Consider the following 18,328-nt stretch of genomic DNA (forward strand, 5'->3'; position numbering starts at 1 on the left):
AATTTGCAAGTATGCAGTGGTGCCACTCTGCTATTTCCAAGCACCATAATCTTTAGTCACATTCTGCTAAGGGGCTGGAGGGAACAAGGGTCATGGCAGCTTGAAAGCCTATACTGTACATGCACAGTCTGCAGCAGCTATCGCCTGTGCTGCTGGAGTACTTTTATTTCCTCTAAAAGCTCAGCTTAGCCTTCACAATTTCTGAAGCCGTGACTGCTCTTATTGCTAAAAGACTTTCAGTGAGTCATGTTACCAATATTATACAAAATTTTACAAAGACCTTATTAATGTCCCAAAAAAAGTATGGACATTATTTTATGATCTAAATTTTTTGTAGTTTGCATTAACTGCAGGTGACTTAAACTCTTTAAACTCTCTAAACTTAAATTCTTCTTCCCATGTATGGGGCTAAAGACTGGCCATAGGAACTTGTAGGTGTTTATGTGCTGTGAAAGCAAATTTTAATTTGTGTCTGCAGTTTCAGATTCAAGATATGAATGATCATACCCATGCGTTATCCTCTACGAAGGAGTCCTCTTCACCAAAGAAGTGAAAACGCAAAGGAAAGACACAAAATGAGCAGCATTTGGATAAAACGCCATCTTTTCCTCCTTCACTTCAAGTATCATCATGAAGTCAGGTTTCTAACAAATTAAAACTTACATAAACATGCTCATTTATTACCATTTTTAATAATATCAATGTATTTTCAGTTATTTATTACAGACATATTAGCTAAGCTAGCCAGGCTCTGTCAAAAGTAACAAATTACACTTACCATTGCTACTAACCGTCAGGCACACAGGCCTAGCGACTGGTCGGCAACCACCTGACTTTAGGAAAAATGTGTTTCCCCTTACCGGTTAGTGAGTGGTTGCCGGAGGTTGCTGGCTGTTGCCAAGTGAAATAAGTTGCAGAGAGGGTAAGATTAAGAGAGTCTTATCACTGAAGCATGTTTCAAAAGGCACCGTTTTTACTTTAAAGTTGAACCGTCTCTATTCGCGGTTTGCGTGTCCTCTTCACAAGGTGACTATTGCTAAGTGTGAGTACAAGAAAATAATTATTAGAATACAATGTGTTAAATTTGCTTAGATAAGAGGGTCCAGCAGTAGATGGGAGGAATAGGGAAGGATTTGTCTGTCTCTTTCAGTTGGTTTAGCTATAGGCCTGAGAACGTGTGTAATTGTTTAGAGGGAAAGCAATTTATGGACACTGTCATAAAAGGAGACAGGAAGCTATAGTTGGGGATTGCTGATGCTGATGCTTGTACCTTTAATAAAAACTCATAATTGTTATAAACTTAGAAGTAGGTTTGCAGGAGACTCTCCACCTTATCTGTAAATGTAAGATGCATGCTTAACTGAAGATGAATGAAGATGAATAAAGGTTTTTGTGAAAATGACTACTGAGTCCGGTGCCGTCTCTGGATGCCCGAGGAATAAAAAGAACAGGGGTGAAACTGGTTTTGTAACATAAGTGAGTGTTTGACGAGTGTTTGTAGACAAGTCACTGTCTTCAATGCAAACTACAGGTGACTATGGCACTATGCTAGTGACCAAAGCAATTACATGGACATTTTCAGTACAACACCATATCCCCCTCCCAGACCAATCTCAACAAGCAACCTCCATCAACCACTTACAAACAAGTCAGGGAAAATCTATTTTTTTTACCTAGCAACCAGTGGTTACTAGATGGTCAAAGACTGGTCTTTAGGCCAGCGTGACTGGGGCTTTAGCAATCAATTCAAGAGTGGAAACTGTCATCAACTTTCAGCAACCACTCATAGAGGGTTGGCCAATTTTCCCCAGCAACCGACAGCTTTTTAGACCTAAAGGGCTGGAGCCAAAGTCAGATGTTATACACTGGTTCAAGAAAAAAATCTGGTTATACAGAAGCTGACCCTTTGACCTAAGGATTTCGTGGTTTCAATCGCTAGTTCCCAGTCTTGCAGAATAAACCATATATACTATAAAACCACAACATTTTCACAAGCATTGTCAGCAATCATTGAGCTTTAGAGAAAGTGTCTGTGCTTTTGCCATTTTTCCCTGCATTTCTGATATTTATGCTAAACTAAGCAGCTGCTGACTCTACCAGCATATTTATTGTAGACATAATACAGCAATGAATTGCATTTCTTCGGAAACTGAGTGCGTGTCTGTTAACATTCGGAGGCTTCGAGTTTGGACCTTAGAGCCCTGTTGAAGGGCAACCCCCTCCCCCATTTACCTAACCCTGCTGTTTCTCTCTTTCCCTAATGAGAGCTGCAAGAATGCATCAGGCCTTTAGCCGTTTTCTCTTTCTGTTTTCTCTCTCTCTGTTTTGCCTCCTACACTACAGGCAGGCAGGCAGTGTTAAATATCTCATCTTATTTTATCCTCTGGGCTGCCATCAATTTCAAGCTGTTCTCTTCTCATTTACATCGGTGCCACACCAACTACGATATCAGGATTTGCATCAGCTATGAAACATACCCTTTCATTCATATGGCTTAGTGCAAAGAGAGGCAGATGAACAGTTTTCAGCACAATCGTTCACATGTGCCAGCTGACCTGACATTCCATGCATGGAAACATGCTCATTCCTCCAAACACATTTATGGATCACTGGATTTAATTCCATGTGGCATGAAACAGTAGTGACAGCTGAATCAATTATGTTGCATTTTTTGTCTTTCTCTTTCTCAACCACACTGCCACAGCTGCCTGCTTCATGTGTTCATACTGACATTGAGCTGTGGATCGTCTCCCTAAAAGAGGCTGGACAAACATGAACGTTCTCACTCACTGATCAGACGAGATAGACACGTCTTGGAAGATGTATTGCAATAAAGATGTAGCGCAAAAGAAAGCGCTCCACTGCTCTCTATGGGCTTTTTTGTGAAAGTGCAGTACTTCAATCTTCAGAGTGTGGACAAACCAGTATCAACAATTTTGTGTTGTTTGGCTGCAATAGTGTAGTAGTACAGTTACCCTTGAACTGAAAGATTTCATTGTTTTAAGTTACCAGGGACTACTTTTGACAAGAGATGTAGCAGATCCTCTTTTTAATGTCTTATTTCCCCTTCAAGTTATAGAAACTTGATCTAAAAATAACAATTAATTTAAAAAAAAAAGATTTTTCCACTGTTTTTTTTTTTTTTTTTAAGTTTCTTTGGTTGATTTTATCCCCCTTTCTTTTAGGCATTTTATATGATTCAAAATTCAAATAATGTCCCCTTACATTAACATTTCTAGGCAATGACCTCATTTAATTGGAGTCTGCATACTTTTCTTCTAATGCAGGATTCACTCTTCTTCACAAACATATTGTTGTGCAAAAAACGTTGACTTGAATGTCGGGCAGTTTGTGTAATTGGAATAACTAGCTCATTAGCATGTGAAATAAAGATTCTACTGCAGTCAAAAGATCTCATTTATTTGAAAGACCGGTGAGCAAAAAATGTAAACACTATGCACTGTGGTGAATTAGCAAAAATACCTGCAAACCTATAAAACCAACATCGAAATTAAGTAAATGGTTAATAACATACTATGATGTAAATACGCAGCTAGCCTAGCTTCATTACTAGGTTTGTAAAACATTGAGTTTATATACTTGATACTGTTGGTATATTGTTGCCTAAATATATAAATACTATCAACATTCTTTTAAGTTCACATAATGTGCTGGCTAGAATTGATTAACATTTTAATAAAAATACGTAAATTAACGAATACGTTACCGGTTAGCTTAGCAGCAAGCTAACAGGCAGTTGTTTGTAAGGCCCTGAGGCTATTATAGTTAGCTAAATACACTACTACTAGCTAACATTAACTATGCTGTTCAATTCAAGGCACCATTGTAGTTAAACAATGAGAATGTTGCACTTTCAGTTTACCCATTGTGTCATACATTGATAATTTGTTATTCAATTTCACAGCTAGGTTGAAGGTCTACAGTCTAAACTGCAATGTGAATGGAATTCAAATCCAAAATAATCCTAAGTAAAAATGTACACTCACCAGCCACTTTGATAGACATGATTAAGATGACCTGCTAAAGTTCAAACTGAGCTTCAGAATGGAAAAGAAAGGTGATTTAAGTGGCTTTGAAAGTGGCAAGGTTGGTGGTGCAGGTGGGTTGATCTGCGCATTTCAGAAATCAATCTAGTGGGATTTTTACCACAAAAAAATCTCTGTGGTTCACAGAGAATTATCTGAAAAAGAGAAAATAACCACTGAGATCTGGGCTGAAATGTCTTGTTGATGTCAGAGGTCAGAGGTTCAAGCTGTGCCCTTTTTAGCAGAGCATAGCAGCTCCGTCACTTTCAAATTTAAATGATGAAAAAACCTGCAGAGTGTACTAGCTGGTGGAGGAGGCCGCCTACTGGCAATATGTCTAGGAGTGAAAACAACTGATACGGGCCATTTAATAGGCTTATAACATTCAAAACAGGTGCAAGAGCTCAGTTTCTGTTCAAAGCACAAACCTTCCCGGCAGCATTACTCTGTCCACGCAGCACAGGCTGAATGCTGTGTCCCCTTCTAGCACCAAAGATACCTGTGATGTTGGCTGGACTGCTGCAGCTCCCGATTTAATATTTTTCTCTCTCTACACAACATCTTCTTAGCCTTCAGTTTGAGAGAAATGTCAGCGTTAGATTATATGCACAGACTACTAATAGACCTTGAGGTACAGACAGACTGTCATATACTTGCAGAGTGTGGTTTATGAATGGAATAGAAATTGTTACATTAACATCCAGTCTTGAGGAAAGGTTTTTAATAAGATTATGGAAGTGTAATGATTCAATTCTATTAAACACAACAGCTTTGGTAGGGTTAGCAATAATGTAAGAGGTACTCTATACATGTAGCTATGGGTAAACTATGAAAAACATTAAATAATTATTTTTAAAAACCTGTAATTACACTTTTTCTGCATCTGTGATTAACTCTTTATTCTGCACGAACTCCAGACTTTTTTGGCAGCAACGTCAATTTTTAAAGTAAACACTTTGTTTTCTGCATTCTGGTGAAATTTGATGTGTAAATCTGTGTTTTTGTTTCACAGCTTGTGGCGGAAATATCCTTGTGTAAATACAAAATTCAGGCACAAGGTTAGAATTTCAAATGTAACTTCACATAATGCAGTAAGTTTTTCAGGCACACTGTTCTGCTTTCAAATATGCATTACTCTGAATTTATTGATTTAGCTGCTGAACCGACAAACACAGGACTGATGTACTGAGGCGCTCTTTTGTGTCTTTTGTTAGAGCAAGAAAACCGTTTCTATGCTGCGTATTTATTTAGAAGTCCTAATCATACTAGACAGCAGGTCTGTTTTTTAGTATGATTTTGAAGAATCACATACATATATGACTGTAGTGTACTGACTGATAAATCGTACCTAAAGATGTGTCTACAAATTATTGAACAATTTTGGAATAACGGTGCTCAACATAAAATAAAAAGACCTTAAATATCTCATCATTGACTGTACATAATATGTACAAATGAGGACAAGAGAGAAGGCGAAACATTATTGTATGCCTGTGATCTTCAGGCTTATCAGCGTGCATCTCTGATGGTGCAGTGGTGCATTGGTGCCTGTGGAAGTGTCAAGAGCATGCTATTATTATGATTTGAACCGATGTTTAAGTAGAATCAGTTTATATTCAGTAAAAAGTTGTTATTGGTAAAAAATTTAAGAAGCACTGACTCAGATCATATCACTCATCCTTTACTTACCGACACCATTAATACCATCCTTTAGTGATAGAACAGTCACTGAAACGTGGGTTTTAATTAGTGCGTAGTTAATGTTTGCAACAGCTCTTTATCGTTAAATCTGAATATTGGAAGATATTCTGTTTCCTGATGGAAAAGACAGTGTTAACAAACATGTAAGTTTTCTGTATCATATCATTGATAAGCTTATAAATAACTTAACCTTATCATTAATTAAATATAACAGAACAGAGGAGAAAGAAAGAAAAGACCTGCAGAGATAATTCACAACGACTCCCTCGGAGTAGGTACATCGCAGTGTGAAAATCAAGGTGGCTAAATTAAAGCCTGAAGTCTCACAGGTATAAATGAGCATGTCTCCCTGAGTATAGCGGTGGTTGGCTTAGTATTATCCTGTGGGCAAAGATCCTTTTTGGTGCCCTCTGCCTTCTCTTTAACAGAGACATGAGAGCTGGCACAACAGAGCTTTTTAAAGCCCATCCACCAGGTTTTGTTATGTAAGCACATTGCAGCTCTGTGTGTGTTAGTCGATTACAGGAATAATCAACTGCCAAATGCATTACAACTGCCACTAAAACAGCAATTGGTGATGACCAACACAAAAAAGCCAGACATTTTTTGCTTTATGTAGACTAATAAATAAGTTTAAATCTATGTGCTACATGTGCCAAACATCATGATATGTTTACAGAGAGCGAGAGAGAGTTATCCCTATAAAAACTTGCATTTAGAAATGTAAATACTTTTGTGCAAATTGGTACTTAACTCTAAATCACACTGAGAGTCTCTCTGAACGGTCATCACTGCCTTTTTCATTGCATTATCCTGATGATACCTGCTATAAACCTCCCTTTCACTAGATGGCGCTCTTGCCCGTAAACGTCACGCTTGCACTGACGTTTGTTTCCGCGTCACCGGAAATGCTGCTTCAAAACACTTCAATGGCTGTCTTGCAGTGACTTCGACCGCTTTGGGCAAATAGTTAGCTCTGAAAGTCGGGGATAATTTACTTACCTCCGCGTTTTGGGGACATTTTTAAGCTCAGACATGGCGGGGCCGCTGCTGGAGTTTGAGACCGAGATGTTCCTGAGTATCTTCGGCAGTGACGGGCTGTTAGTAACGGCTGAAGGCTTGGGGATAGACCGAATCCTACTGCAGTTCTTGCGGGTTTACTCGGAACCGGGCAGCCTGGTTCTTCTGCTCAACACAACCACACCAGAACAGGTTAGGAGAGGCTGGATTAGCTAGAGGCACAGCTCATATGATTATCTCACACTTTACCCGGTGCGAGGTGATGTGCCCCAGCAAACTGACTTAACAGTGGCTTAACATAAACCATACATCAAAAAAAAAAATAAAAAGAAAGAAAATGTTAGAAGTTAGAATTTGGAAGGGGCCACTTTTTTGTCCATAGACATGATGGCTAAAATAGATGAAGATAAAAGAGATGTGCACCTGCTAACAATTTTGGCGCCATCTCGGTTTCATACATTATTTCAGCTGAAATTGTTGATACATTTTTGATATATAAAGAATTTATTATAGTTTATTATTTTCATCTGAAAGTTGTTATAGAATCCCCCTCTGTGATGGAGCTCGTCTAAGAAAGATAATTTTAATAACAGTTAACTGTGAAAGTGGCACTGCATGAGGAAGTCAGTAGTATCGTGCATGAGGACAGCGAGAAAGCAGTGAGGTGTGAAAACCCCGTCTTTTTTATTGCAATGGTGATGGACAGATTGACAGATGAAGTCAGGCTGGAGTGTCTTTGGACACACGACATTACGATCTGTAGTGCGAGCAGGTGGAAGAAAGTCTGGAGAGGAGATGAAGTAAAGACAGAATACATGTGTGTGAATGAGAGGGAGACGGGTGTAGCAATGACGCTGCGAGGAATAGAGGTAGTGAATGTGGATGACTTTGAATACCTGGGGTTGACCATTTAAAGCAACAGATGGTGAAGCAGAGAGTGTCAGGGTGATTTGTGACAGAACGATAACCGCAAGAGTGTCAGGGAGGGTATGCAAGGTGGTAGTCAGACCTGCTATGATTTGTGGTTTGGAGATGGAGCACTGACAAGAATGCAGGAGGCCGAGCTAGAGGTGGCAGAGATGAAGATGCTCTGATTTTTATTGGGAGTGATGAAGATGGACAGGTTTCGAAATGAGTACTTCAGCTCAAGTTGAGCAGTTTGGGTTAGAAATTTAGAAGGGAAAGGTTGAAAGAGTTTGGACATGTGCAGAGGAGGTATAGTGGTTATACTGGACAAAAGATGTTGAATATAGAGCTGGAGGCAGGAGGAAAATAAGAAGACATCAGAGGAGGTTCATGGGTGTAGTGAAGGAGGACATGGAGACGGCTTGCGTGACAGAGGAGAATGTTGGGGATAGGGTGAGATGGAGGCACATGATCCTCCCGAAAAGGGACAGCTGAAACAGGAAGCATTGCATTTTAAAACACACAATTACAAAGTGGTTCAGTTGGTATAAAACCACACATTAAAGATAGAAGTGTAAATGTCCTTACATCAGTTACTACATAAACACTTGCATACACACATTGGAAGAACAGGAGCCAAAAATAATGGGTGAAAGACTAAAGAATAATTATTCTGTAAAAAACTTTTTCAGCCAACAAGTTTATTCAGCTAACCTGACAGGCTGAGGACTACAACCTCAGAAGCGTGATCACCTCATTATTAAAATAAGAGTTAGAAGACCCTTTTCAGATAATCGGAGAGGCTGACCGCTGAGTTTTACCTCATGATTGTGTGGAACATAGCATACAGCTTTAACCATCTGTCCATGAAGCCAGATAACACACGCCAATTAGTTAAACTGCAGGAATGTCTTAAAGACATAAAGACTTGGATGGCCACTAACTTTCTGCTTCTTAACTCAGATAAAACTGAGGTCATTGTACTCGGCGCTGAAAAGCTTAGAAATATGGTATCTAACCAGATTCTTACTCTGGATGGCATTACCTTGGCCTCCAGTAACACTGTGAGGAACCTTGGAGTCATTTTTGACCAGGATATGTCCTTCAACGCACATATTAAACAAATATGTAAGACTGCGTTCTTCCATTTGCGCAACATCTCTAAAATTAGAAATATCCTGTCTCAGAGTGACGCTGAAAAACTAGTTCATGCATTTATTACTTCCAGGCTGGACTACTGCAATTCATTATTATCAGGATGTCCAAAAAACTCACTGAAAAGCCTTCAGCTAATCCAAAATGCTGCAGCAAGAGTACTGACAGGGACTAGAAAGAGAGAGCATATTTCTCCTGTTTTGGCTTCCCTTCATTGGCTTCCTGTTAAATCCAGAATTGAATTCAAAATCCTGCTCCTCACATACAAGGTCTTAAATAATCAGGCCCCATCTTATCTTAATGACCTTGTAGTACCATATCACCCTATTAAAGCACTTCGCTCCCGCTCTGCAGGCCTACTTGTTGTTCCTAGAGTATTTAAAAGTAGAATGGGAGGGAGAGCCTTCAGTTTTCAGGCCCCTCTTCTGTGGAACCAGCTTCCAGTTTGGATTCGGGAGACAGACACTATCTCTACTTTTAAGATTAGGCTTAAAACTTTCCTTTTTGCTAAAGCATATAGTTAGGGCTGGACCAGGTGACCCTGAATCCTCCCTTAGTCATGCTGCAATAGATGTAGGCTGCCGGGGGATTCCCATGATGCATTGAGTTTTTCCTTTCCAGTCACCTTTCTCGCTCACTATGTGTTAATAGACCTCTCTGTATTGAATCATATCTGTTATTAATCTCTGTCTCTCTTCCACAGCATGTCTTTTATCCTGTCTTCCTTCTCTCACCCCAACCGGTCGCAGCAGATGGCCGCCCCTCCCTGAGCCTGGTTCTGCCGGAGGTTTCTTCCTGTTAAAAGGGAGTTTTTCCTTCCCACTGTCGCCAAAGTGCTTGCTCATAGGGGGTCATATGATTGTTGGGCTTTTCTCTGTATCTATGAAGCGCCTTGAGGCGACATTTGTTGTGATTTGGCGCTATATAAATAAAATTGAATTGAATTGAATTGAACCAAAAGCTCGCTTCTTTTCATCCTCTCTTCTCAGGAATATTTCACAGAGCAGCTGCGAGTGGAGGGTGTGACCCACCTGCCCAGGACGGTGACCAGTGATGTCCAGAGCACTGAGCGTTACAATGTTTACACCGAGGGAGGGGTGCTGTTTGTCACCAGCAGAATCCTGGTGGTGGACTTCCTCACGGACCGCATCCCTGCTCATCTAATAACAGGTCAGACTTGTACATAGCTAAATTCATATGAGAACATTTTATTGACAGCCGTATTTATCACTAGCAGTCTAAATTGGAGTGCAGTACTTGTTTGAGTACTTGTAGTTGCAACATATGGTTATATGGAATGCATTTGAGTTATCAGTAAAATTCAGTGGCAGCATGTTGACTGAATGACATATAGTTAAACTAAACTCCTTCACGCAAAGGTTAGTCACTCCTAACAGCTAACTTTGGCCTTTCCCATCTAATGTTTTCTTGCATGCTGCTTTGTTACTTTGCAAATGTTGCAGTCTTATGAGTTTCATGATGTCATTCAGCTCATTTGAGTTTCTTGCACTATTGTGGACTGCATTTGGCAACTGTAGTCTTGGTTCTGCTCCGGAGAGTCACTCTGAGCGGGTAGAGAATAGGCTGCAGTCTAAGGCTGGGAAGTTGGAGTCCATTCACAGGATGTGGAAGTTGGTGGACAGACAGCTGATGTCGTTATTGTGACGCAGTGTATTAGGCTACGTTCACACTGCAGGTCTTAATGCTCAATTCCGATTTTTTGATCAAATCCGATTTTTTTGTCTGCTCGTTCACACTACAAATAAAATGCGACAGCAAACGCGCTCTAGTGTGAACGCTCAAAGCGGCCCGCATGCGCAAAAGAAGATGTCACACACAACGCGCTCTGTTTAGACCCAGAGCAAACAGTATTGTTTGACTAATGGCCCTTAATATAAATACTTCAGACTTCACGTTTCCCAATTTTTGCTTTAAGTTATTTTGTTATTTACATAATAATGTAAATAACCTAATAATGATCCTTATTGCTGTTTTAGAGAGGAGCGGTGCTTCAAAGGATAGTTGCAGATTTCTGTCAGAATCTGCAGATTATACAGTACAAATAAAATGTTCACATTTCTCCAACGTTGTCTTCCCAACAGTTTCACCGGATGGCCAGGAAGTGTTCGCGATGTCTTATCGGGCGCTTCTCTGGCGCTGATAATTGGCGTCTGTCTTGTGTCAGTGACGTAAAAGACGGATTTAATGCGACCTGACCGTTCACACAGCAGTCACTTTCTGAAACATCGGATATGTATCGGATTCAGCACCATCGGATTGCTGAATCAAGATCGGAATTGAAAATATCGGATTTGTGCCGTTCACACTGTCATACCACGATCGGATATGGGTCGCATAGGGTCAAAAAAATCGGATTTGATGCGCTTTCGCCTGCAGTGTGAACGTAGCCTTATTGTTATACTGTCAAGCATTTATAGTATTATTTATTAACTGCTGAAAAAGTTTGAAAACATGCTCTGGCAGACACATCCACCTCTTACTACTGGCGCAGTTACAATCTATTTCTGTGGGAAAATAATAATAAGAGAAATATTTTATTTATCTCTATGTGGGTAAGTTATTGTGTTACAGTGACAAAATAAATATGGCTCTTAAAGGGAAAAAAATTACACTTACAAAATGAGTGCAGTTAAAGCGAACAGCTTAATCAAAAAATGAAATGTGATACAGTAAGGAGATTAAACAGGTGTTGTGGTTTAAGTAGATAAAGATTTTCTGTATCTGTCTTTATGGCAGATGTTAGAGAACGCCTTCATCTACATCCGCATTTCACTATATCTACAGTCACTAGGATGACCTCTGTGTGAGCTTAAGGAGGAATCCAAACAGTGTGTTGATCTAAACTGGATTCAGACAACAACGATGTTGTTTGAATGATATGGATGCACTCCAGCAATGGATGACATCACTTTTCTATCACAACTTGTGTGTGACTGGCTGCAGTCCCTTCACGTTTCTTCTTACCTGTCAGATTAACGTCTCTACCTAAACCAGTGGTTCCCAAACTTTTTTTGCTGGGCCCCCCTTTGTTTTACAAGAAAAATGTTCAATGAGATGAATTGCAGAATGGCAGATAGAGACAAAATACTGTTACTGTTAATCTGACTATCTTCAGGTTTTACACACTTACATACACACACGCAGTTGCTGTCCCTCCATTTAGAAAGGCAGAAGCGTCACGGTGTGATTATTTTATGTGTAGTTGTTTTTTCCCCTGTGTAATAATATTCAACATTGCTATCAATACATTTTTCAAAAAATGCCTCTCTGTGCAAAATGGGTTTAAAAACATAAACAACTGTAGGATACTGTTTGTCCGTGATTTGAACTGGGGAAACAAATCGTGGTAGGATCAGCCTGATATTATTTGTATCCCGCTGTAACTTTACTGTATAATAGCTAACATCTCCAACATGTCAGGAGTAGTTAGTCATTACAACAAGTGTTTGTGAACTAAAAATCAAGAATGTGGGATACTGTTTGTCTGTGATTTGGAGAGCCCAGCGCTGCTCCCGACGCAAGGGAAGCTAATTCTGTCGCAGAGATCTACCTCGGCACTTGTGCAGGTGAAGCCAAAAGGAAGATATGCTTCACCATGTTTTCTGGTATTTGGCTTAGAATGAAGTTGGTTTGGAAACATATTTGGCGATGCTTCATCTCCTGCTTTGCGTTTGTGTGGGAACCCCGTCAAAAACCTGTCAATGATGCTAGCAGTGTCCAAGCATTCTTTTTCTTTTTTTTTTTTTTCATACCGCGCCCCCCCTGCAATGGCCCAGCGGGCCCCACACTTTGGAAACCTCTGACCTAAACTGTCCTGAAGCCATGCACGCTCACACTGGTATCCAGGAAGTGAGAGCGGTAACAGCTCAATGCAATCCTGCTTAAAGTGCATCTAACTACACTCAGTCATTCAGCTCCCTCCCGCTCTGGTGAACCACTCATTCGCTGGAACAGCTCCAGCACTGAAACACTGTTGTTTGCTCTGTAGCTGCTCCAGGATTACAGGCCTCACTCAGTAGAACAGTCAGCTCCATTAGTTGGTCTGTGAAGAAAACCAACTTGGAAAACTTAACTTTAGCCATTTCAGTTTTGCATTAACCACAATGAGCACGAAAAATCAAACTTATCAGGTGACAAAGTCACAAAAAAATCAAACAACTAACTAACAGCCAGCCGATATATTATTCAGGCTCTACCTTCACTGTCTATTTGTTCCGCTCCCTTTAGGCATTCTGGTTTATCGTGCCCATAAAATCATTGAGTCATGCCAGGAGGCCTTCATCCTGCGTCTGTTCAGACAAAAGAATAAGACAGGCTTCATTAAGGCCTTCACTGACAAGGCCACAGCTTTCTCCTCGGGCTTCTGCCAAGTGGAGCGTGTAATGAGAAACCTCTTTGTCAAGAAGCTCTACTTGTGGCCCAGGTACTGTCAAACTACTTCACTGTAGATGTTTTGTCTTGTGTGTTTCGTTGTTGTAGTAACATTTATAATACTTCTTTTACTACTTTCTTTTTTTTAACCTTTGCACTCAGGTTTCAAGCATCAGTGAACACAGCGCTGGACAGGCACAAACCAGAAGTGGTGGAGCTTCACGTGTCCTTAACTCCAGCTATGAGGGCCATCCAGAGCTCCATCCTGGACATCATGGCCGCCTGTTTAAAGGAGCTGAAACGCTACAACCCCACTCTAGAGGCTGAGGACCTCTCACTGGAGAACACGCTGGGGAATTCTTTTGAAAAGGTTTCACAGTGTGTTACTAACATATACGACACATTTAAGCTGCCTTGACAAATTTTACCTCAGTGCGTGAAAACATTTTTGATTAAACTATTAAAGGAGGATTTTTTTTGTTTTTTAAGAAGGCTTATGGTAATTGGACCGAGAAAAAAGCAGGTTGAGATGAGCCTCTTTAATTTGCATGTTAAATGTTATTACAGCGTTTATGAGAACCCAGTTTCTAAAAGAAAATTCAGGACACTGCAAAATGATTTGCAATCCATCTAAACCCTCTTAAATTTAAATTGAAAATAGTACAAATACAGTATGATCCCACAACTAATTAGGTCAATTGGCAACAGGTCAGTGGCATGATTGGATATGGAAAGAGCATCCGAGCGAGGCCGTGAGGGGTAAAGATGTTCACTGTTCTGTGAGGAACTGCGAGTTCTTTTATAATGAATGGTGCCGCGTCCTGCATGCTGAATAAGCTGGAGCACATCTGTGTGACTTCTCCTGCTAGAAGAGTTAGAAAAAAACACCTCTGGTTGTAGGTGAGTTCAATTGTATGCTTTGCCGTACTCCCATTCAGACTATCCGTCACTATCTGGACCCCTTGTGGCATCAGCTGGGAGCAAAGACCAAAGCACTGGTTCAGGATCTGAAGGTGCTGAGAGTCCTCCTGCTCTACCTAACCCAGTACGACTGCGTCACTTTCCTCAATCTCCTTGAGTCGTTGCACTCCAGCCAAAAGATCTTTGGCTCTAATTCGGGTAAACTACATTTATTTGACTGCTCTTAAATGCCAGATTGGAGGCCATTAAGAGTTTAAAATGTCTAAATTAATTGTAATTCTTTGCATTCAACCTCGCTCTTACCATCAGGTTGGCTTTTCCTGGACTCCAGTACATCCATGTTTGTGAACGCTAGGAGCAGAGTCTACCGTATTCCCGAGAGCAAAAAGAAACTTAAAGTGGGAGCAGAGGCAGAGAAACAGAAGCCATCCTCTGCCTCAGGTAACTGTGTAGTTGGCCAATCTCTGATACGGTGATATCAGAGTAGATATCCACAGAACTTGTCTGTGTATTCGTGTTGGCATGACTAACTGCTCAGTCTGTGTGTGGGTTTCAGAGGTGAAGCGGGAGCTGGTGCTGGAGAAGAGCCCAAAGTGGGAGGCTCTGACTGAGGTCCTGGAGGAGATTGAGAGGGAGAACAAGAGCTCTCAGCATGAGCCAGGTTAGAGCTCAGTGATGTTCAACTGTTACAATGTCATCATGAATGAGTCTGAAAATGATTTTCTATAATACAATCTGATTTTTAAAAGTCATTTGTAAAGATTTGTCAATTTTAGCTCACAGTTAAACTCCTCATTCGAAATCTAGACTGCCAAAAAAGCAACACTTTGAATACACATCAAAGCTCAATGGGGCAAAAAAAATCATGCTCGAAATCTATACTGATACAGATTGGCTAATATGTTAAGAATGAAAGGATGCCATCGTTTGATGGAAATGTAAATTATCAGCCTACAGAGGGCTGAATGCAAACAAACCCTGAAAATCAAATGATGTTGCAGGCTAATGCAATCTGCTGAAATTGTATCGGAGCAACTTAAAAAGTGTTCCTCTTATTTTTATTTATTTATTTTTAGCAGCAAGAAAAGCATGAGCCACAGCTGGCATTTTACAAAGTCATTCTCGGGGCGGGCTGATTTGTCCTGCTTCACTGTGTTGTGGTGTTGCTTTTAAGCTGCACAGTACTTGACAGTACACCTGTACGCACTGAGGAAAAGTAGTCAACCAGAATTTGGGTCAATTGCAGAATATAGAGTAGGCCTCTTCATTCCCTGTGGACCCACTGGCTTTCGAAGCAGGAAAATCTTTGGCCCCAGTGTTAGGATTCTGTGTGAGCTCACTTTAGGTGCACCAGTTCACGGCCTAAATATGCTGTCTTGGTGGCGTGGAAAGCACCTGTCAATATCCATATCTGTCATGTTATTTGTTATTTTATTATTAATTTAAATCAAAAAAGCTTCTCTTTTCATTGTCAATTTACATTAAAGTAGTTTTTAGTCTTTCAGGGGAATGTTTTTTCCAAATCCTTACATTTTTACATTATAATCTGACAATCTCTCTGTAAAGATCTATCTTTCTCTAACTGCCTTATATTCCTCCCTCAGGTCGAGTCCTGATTTGTGCCAGTGACGACCGGACCTGTGCTCAGCTGCAGCAGTACATCAAGCACGGCTCCGACTGGCTGCTCAACCGGCTCTACCAGCGCACGATTGGGAAACGGGACTCTGCTGCACTGGGCGCCTTAGAACTGGATTTGGAAAAAAAGGGAAAGGGTCCGGTCAGAAAAGGAACGAAGGGAAAGCAACCTGCGCAGAAAAAAAATGCAAAGACAACAAAAGGCAAAAGCAGACCGTCCTTGACTCTGACCCAGATGGTGGGGAAGGAGGAGACAGGCGAAGCGGCAGTCATGGGCAGCAGCGGAGATGAGGATGAACTGACGGATGAAGACGGATGCGAGGAAGAGCAGCTCAAGCTAGACTTGCCCTCAGATGCTTATTACGGCGTCCTGAAGGAACCGCTGACTGTCATTCACCCGCTGAAAGGCTGCACCGATCCCCACAGTTTGACCCGGGTTCTCCATGAGGTGGAGCCCAGCTTTGTGGTGCTTTACGATGCCGAGCTGAGCTTTGTGCGCCAGCTTGAGAGCTACAAAGCTAACCGGCCTGGAAAGCAACTTAGGGTGTACTTCCTCATCTATGGTGGCTCGACCGAAGAACAGAAGTACCTGACAGCTCTGTCTAAGGAAAAGAAGGCTTTTGAACACCTCATCAGGTCAGAGCTGTTTCTCTCCCGTTAAGCGTGTGAAGTGTATTTTGTTGAGGGTCATTTGCTCACCATTTCTTGTATTTCTGTTCTTGTTTAGGGAAAAAGCTACTATGGTGATCCCAGAGGAGAGAGAAGGGCGAGAAGACACCAACCTAGACCTTGCTAGGAATCTAGATCCCGCCAATGCCACCACCAACACCTGCAAAGCAGGTGCTCTGTTGTTATGCATTTTTGATTTTTCTCTCCTTTGTGTGCTAAATCGTCTTCACTATGCATTGGACCAGTTTGTGTTTTTTTATCCGTTTTCTGTCCAATAACCAGGTGGCCAGGAGCAGCCCACAGAGCCCTCACGAGTCATTGTGGACATGCGCGAGTTCCGGAGTGAGCTGCCATCCTTGCTCCACCGTCGCGGACTGGACATCGAGCCGGTCACCCTTGAAGTAGGCGACTACATTCTGACGCCGGACGCATGCGTCGAGCGCAAAAGCGTCAGCGACCTGATCGGCTCGCTGCAGAGCGGCCGCCTCTACACCCAGTGCCTCTCGATGACCCGCTACTACAAGAAACCTGTGCTGCTCATCGAGTTTGACCCAGCTAAGCCATTTTCCCTAACGGCCCGCTCGGATTTCCGTCACGAGATTTCATCAAATGATGTTTCTTCAAAGCTCACCTTGCTTACGTTACACTTCCCCCGGCTACGTATACTGTGGTGCCCCTCCCCGCACGCCACAGCCGAGCTCTTCCTGGAACTAAAGCGAGGCCAGCCCGAACCTGATGCCGCAGCAGCTCAGGCGGTAACGGCCGAGTCAGACACTGTGGCTGACTCGGCAGACCTCTACAATCCCGGACCTTATGACTTCCTGATGAAAATGCCTGGGGTCAACACAAAAAACTACAGGGCTCTTATAAAAAACGCAGACAGCTTGGCCGACTTAGCCAAAATCAGCCAGGACAAGTTAGCGGAAATACTCGGAAACGCTAACAATGCCAAGCTGCTGTACGAGTTCCTGCATAATGTAGTTAATGTCCCTGCTCCCATACAGAAGACCAAACAGACATGACGAGCAGACTATATGGATGTAGAAAGATTTTGCCACTGTGATTAAATTATTGCAGTAAGAGTTTTTGACATATTCGGATACAAAATTAACTTTTTAAAAAATGCAGATGTTACGTTTAGATACAGAGTTTTTGTAAAACTGTGTGACTTTTATCGTTTTTCTGTTTTTATATTGTTGAAGAATAAAATCTGTCTTTTTATAATTAATAAAAAAAACTGTTATTTAACTTTTAAAAAAATAAAATGCATTTAATTTATTTTAAGCAAACCTTTAACGTGATTTTTTTCTTCCTTTGAGAGGAATGATAGAGTGAATTGTTAGTAATAATATATACAGAACATACTGTTACAGTGGGGGATGCTCATATTTAATACAGCAAACATTTATTTAAAATGATATCAGTATATGTGCAAGTAACCCCTCTATGCTAAATGCTGTTGGCTCTGTGTCATGTGAGTGATCAGAACTCAGGGACATGACTCTTTGAGCACAGATGCCCCACCCAATAGTTTATACACTTTCTGCTTGTGAGGGGCAGGAATCAGAATAAAGCTGGTTTTCCACGACAATGGGGCCATTCTAAATCATGTACAGTGATAATTATCTTGTGTCCATGACTTGTTTATTAAAAAAATATCACACTGTGCACTTCAGATCTGATTTCAGCTCTTCACAGTGCAGGTCTACACTGTGGAAAGTTATGCAACATATTCAAAACATACCAAAGGACTAAAGTCACGTTTTATGTTTGGTTTTTTTCTTTTTCTTTTTGTTTGTTTTGCTCTTGTTGACATACGTTTCCATCACGTATCCATTATATTGCAATCGTCTGTACTTTGAAGGAGAAATTCCGGTTTTTAA

General features: G+C 41.1%; 1 protein-coding gene across 1 annotated transcript; it reads left to right on the top strand.

Moving 5' to 3' along the window:
• The first annotated feature begins 6,662 nt into the window (after window positions 1–6,662).
• Window positions 6,663–18,098, top strand: ercc4 (excision repair cross-complementation group 4). The gene is made up of 10 exons (XM_006800894.3): window positions 6,663–6,959; window positions 9,818–9,998; window positions 13,077–13,272; window positions 13,383–13,590; window positions 14,159–14,339; window positions 14,451–14,582; window positions 14,698–14,802; window positions 15,746–16,412; window positions 16,504–16,616; window positions 16,728–18,098. Exons 1-10 carry the CDS (start codon window positions 6,783–6,785, stop codon window positions 17,465–17,467), a joined length of 2,700 nt encoding a protein of 899 aa, XP_006800957.2. The 5' UTR covers window positions 6,663–6,782; the 3' UTR covers window positions 17,468–18,098.
• The last annotated feature ends 230 nt before the right edge of the window (window positions 18,099–18,328 follow it).

This window comes from Neolamprologus brichardi, chromosome 8 (assembly GCF_056152115.1).
Source record: "Neolamprologus brichardi isolate AB-2024 chromosome 8, ASM5615211v1, whole genome shotgun sequence".
Lineage (NCBI taxonomy): Eukaryota > Metazoa > Chordata > Actinopteri > Cichliformes > Cichlidae > Neolamprologus > Neolamprologus brichardi.

Excerpts from the sequence above, each read along its gene's own strand:
- ercc4 (XM_006800894.3), top strand. The coding sequence starts at position 6,783 with ATGGCGGGGCCGCTGCTGGAGTTTGAGACCGAGATGTTCCTGAGTATC. Across the intron at positions 14,340-14,450 it reads GATCTTTGGCTCTAATTCGG|GTTGGCTTTTCCTGGACTCC; the intron begins GTAAACTACATT and ends TCTTACCATCAG. Across the intron at positions 16,413-16,503 it reads GCTTTTGAACACCTCATCAG|GGAAAAAGCTACTATGGTGA; the intron begins GTCAGAGCTGTT and ends GTTCTTGTTTAG.